At 49.1% G+C, this 2,500-nt stretch overlaps 1 protein-coding gene across 1 annotated transcript in view; it reads right to left on the minus strand.

The window, feature by feature from the left end:
• Positions 1-2,500, minus strand: part of LOC143298663 (glutamate receptor-like) — a 74,794-nt gene that overhangs the window by 37,815 nt on the left and 34,479 nt on the right. The window contains exons 7-8 of the mRNA XM_076611546.1: positions 2,443-2,500; positions 134-241 (exon numbers count right to left, since the gene is read on the minus strand). The exon at positions 2,443-2,500 is cut by the window's right edge and continues 167 nt beyond it. Coding sequence (XP_076467661.1) covers positions 134-241; positions 2,443-2,500 — 166 coding nt within the window. The remainder of the gene's footprint in view (positions 1-133; positions 242-2,442) is intronic.

Genomic DNA, 2,500 nt, shown 5'->3' on the forward strand with positions numbered 1-2,500 from the left:
TGATCATCAATGTGTGTCTGTTACAGCCATTCATGTATATGTATGTACGGTTTGGTGTAGAGCAACAGTTGTGTGGCTGACATACACAGTGCACCCTGTCAAACCGAGAGAAGTGAAGTGGACAGCCACTGACCTCCGCCACCCCTCTGTACATGGTGACCTCCAGCACGGCCAGGGAGTGACCAGTCCGCTGACCGTTGTGTCCGAACTGCAGGTTGCCGCTCTCCGCAGTCATGGCCGTCTGCAACACCACCCCACCACCCTGTCAGTCACCATGGTGACACAGCTACACCCCCACCACCCTGTCAGTCACCATGGTGACAGCAGACACCACCACACCGTGTCAGTCCCTGGTAACCAGGTGCCGCCACCCGCAGTCACCGCTGACACCACTCACCACCACCTCACCCTGTCGTCACCATGGTGACACAGCTACACACCACCACCACCCTGTCAGTCACCATGGTGACACAGCTACACCACCACCACCCTGTCAGTCACCATGGTGACACAGCTACACACCACACCCTGTCCCCAGAGCTACACCACCACCACCTGTCCGTCACCATGGTGACACAGCTACACACCACCACCCTGTCAGTCACCATGGTGACACAGCTACACCACCACCACCACCCTGTCAGTCACCATGGTGACACAGCTACACCACCACCACCCTGTCAGTCACCATGGTGACACAGCTACACCACCACCACCCTGTCAGTCACCATGGTGACACAGCTACACCCACCCCAGCCACCACTGTCAGTCACCATGGTGACACAGCTACACCACCACCACCCTGTCAGTCACCATGGTGACACAGCTACACCACCACCACCCTGTCAGTCACCATGGTGACACCACTACACCACCACCACCCTGTCAGTCACCATGGTGACACAGCTACACCACCACCACCCTGTCAGTCACCATGGTGACACAGCTACACCACCACCACCCTGTCAGTCACCATGGTGACACAGCTACATCACCACCACCACCCTGTCCGTCACCATGGTGACACAGCTACACCACCACCACCCTGTCCGTCACCATGGTGACACAGCTACACCACCACCACCCTGTCAGTCACCATGGTGACACCACTACACCACCACCACCCTGTCCGTCACCATAGTGACACAGCTACACCACCACCACCCTGTCAGTCACCATAGTGACACAGCTACACCACCACCACCCTGTCAGTCACCATGGTGACACAGCTACACCACCACCCTGTCAGTCACCATGGTGACAGCTACACCACCACCACCACCCTGTCAGTCACCATGGTGACACAGCTACACCACCACCACCCTGTCAGTCACCATGGTGACACAGCTACACCACCACCCTGTCAGTCACCATGGTGACACAGGTACATCACTACCATACTTGTTGGTTTCCAAGGAGACAAAGGCACACAGCTCTGGAACAACGGGTGTGCATGTGTGGTTTGACAGTCTTTTGAGCTTTCAGTAACATGGGAACTGTAGTGCACTAAGACCACGAATTTGTGTCACAGTGTGTGTGTGAAGGGTGAGCTATGGGAGAGGTGGTGATAAGGGTGATGTGTGTGTGTGTGTGTGTGTGTGTGCGTGCCTTCATCAAATATGTTGAAGTTGGTGGATTTTATTTTAACCCTATTTATTTCTTCTTCTACATTCGTACTTTTTGTAGGAGAAAGACAGACTGGAAGAGTAGACTTTGCCTGATATTTAAGTCCTTGATCTATGATGTTTTCAATCCTGATTATAATAATTGATATCGTATAATGATTCACTTGGGACCTTTCCCCAAAAAGGGTGAGAGAAATGGACATCATTGTTCATTGTTCATCGGTGTGGTTTGTAAATCATGCTTACTATAAATACACCAGCGCCTCTCCTGTAACAACAATAGCGGCGACAACAGCACAAACAACAACAAATATTACAATAACAACACTACAACTACCACTAGTATTATTATTATCATTATTATTGTTGTTGTTGTTGTTGGTAGTAGTAGTAGTAGTTGTTGTTGTTGTTGTTGTTGTTGGTGGTGGTGGTGGTAGTAGTAGTAGTAGTAGTAGTATTGTTGTTGTTATAGGTAGTAGTAGTAGTAGTAATATTGTTGTTGTTGTTGTTATCAGTAGTAGTAGTTGTTGTTGTAATAGTAGTAGGAGTAGTAGTACTACTAGTAGTGTTGTTATCATTGTTGTTGTTCATGTTCTTGTAGTTGTAGTAGTAGTAGTATCATTGTTGTTGTTGTTGTTGTTAGTAGTAGTAGTGTTATCATTGTTGTTGTTTTTGTTGTTGTTGTTGTTGTCATTGTCATTATTACTATCATCGTTGTTATCATCATTATCATTACTATCATAATTGTTGTTATTGTTCCTGTTGTTATTATTGTTGTTGTTTCCGTTGTGCACCGCGATCAGAACGTCAGCGTCACCTGCGAGATGACGTCAGCCAGGTCCCGCCCGTAGCGCCAGACGGCGTCAGCAGGGGGA

This window comes from Babylonia areolata, chromosome 24, assembly GCF_041734735.1.
Source record: "Babylonia areolata isolate BAREFJ2019XMU chromosome 24, ASM4173473v1, whole genome shotgun sequence".
Lineage (NCBI taxonomy): Eukaryota > Metazoa > Mollusca > Gastropoda > Neogastropoda > Buccinidae > Babylonia > Babylonia areolata.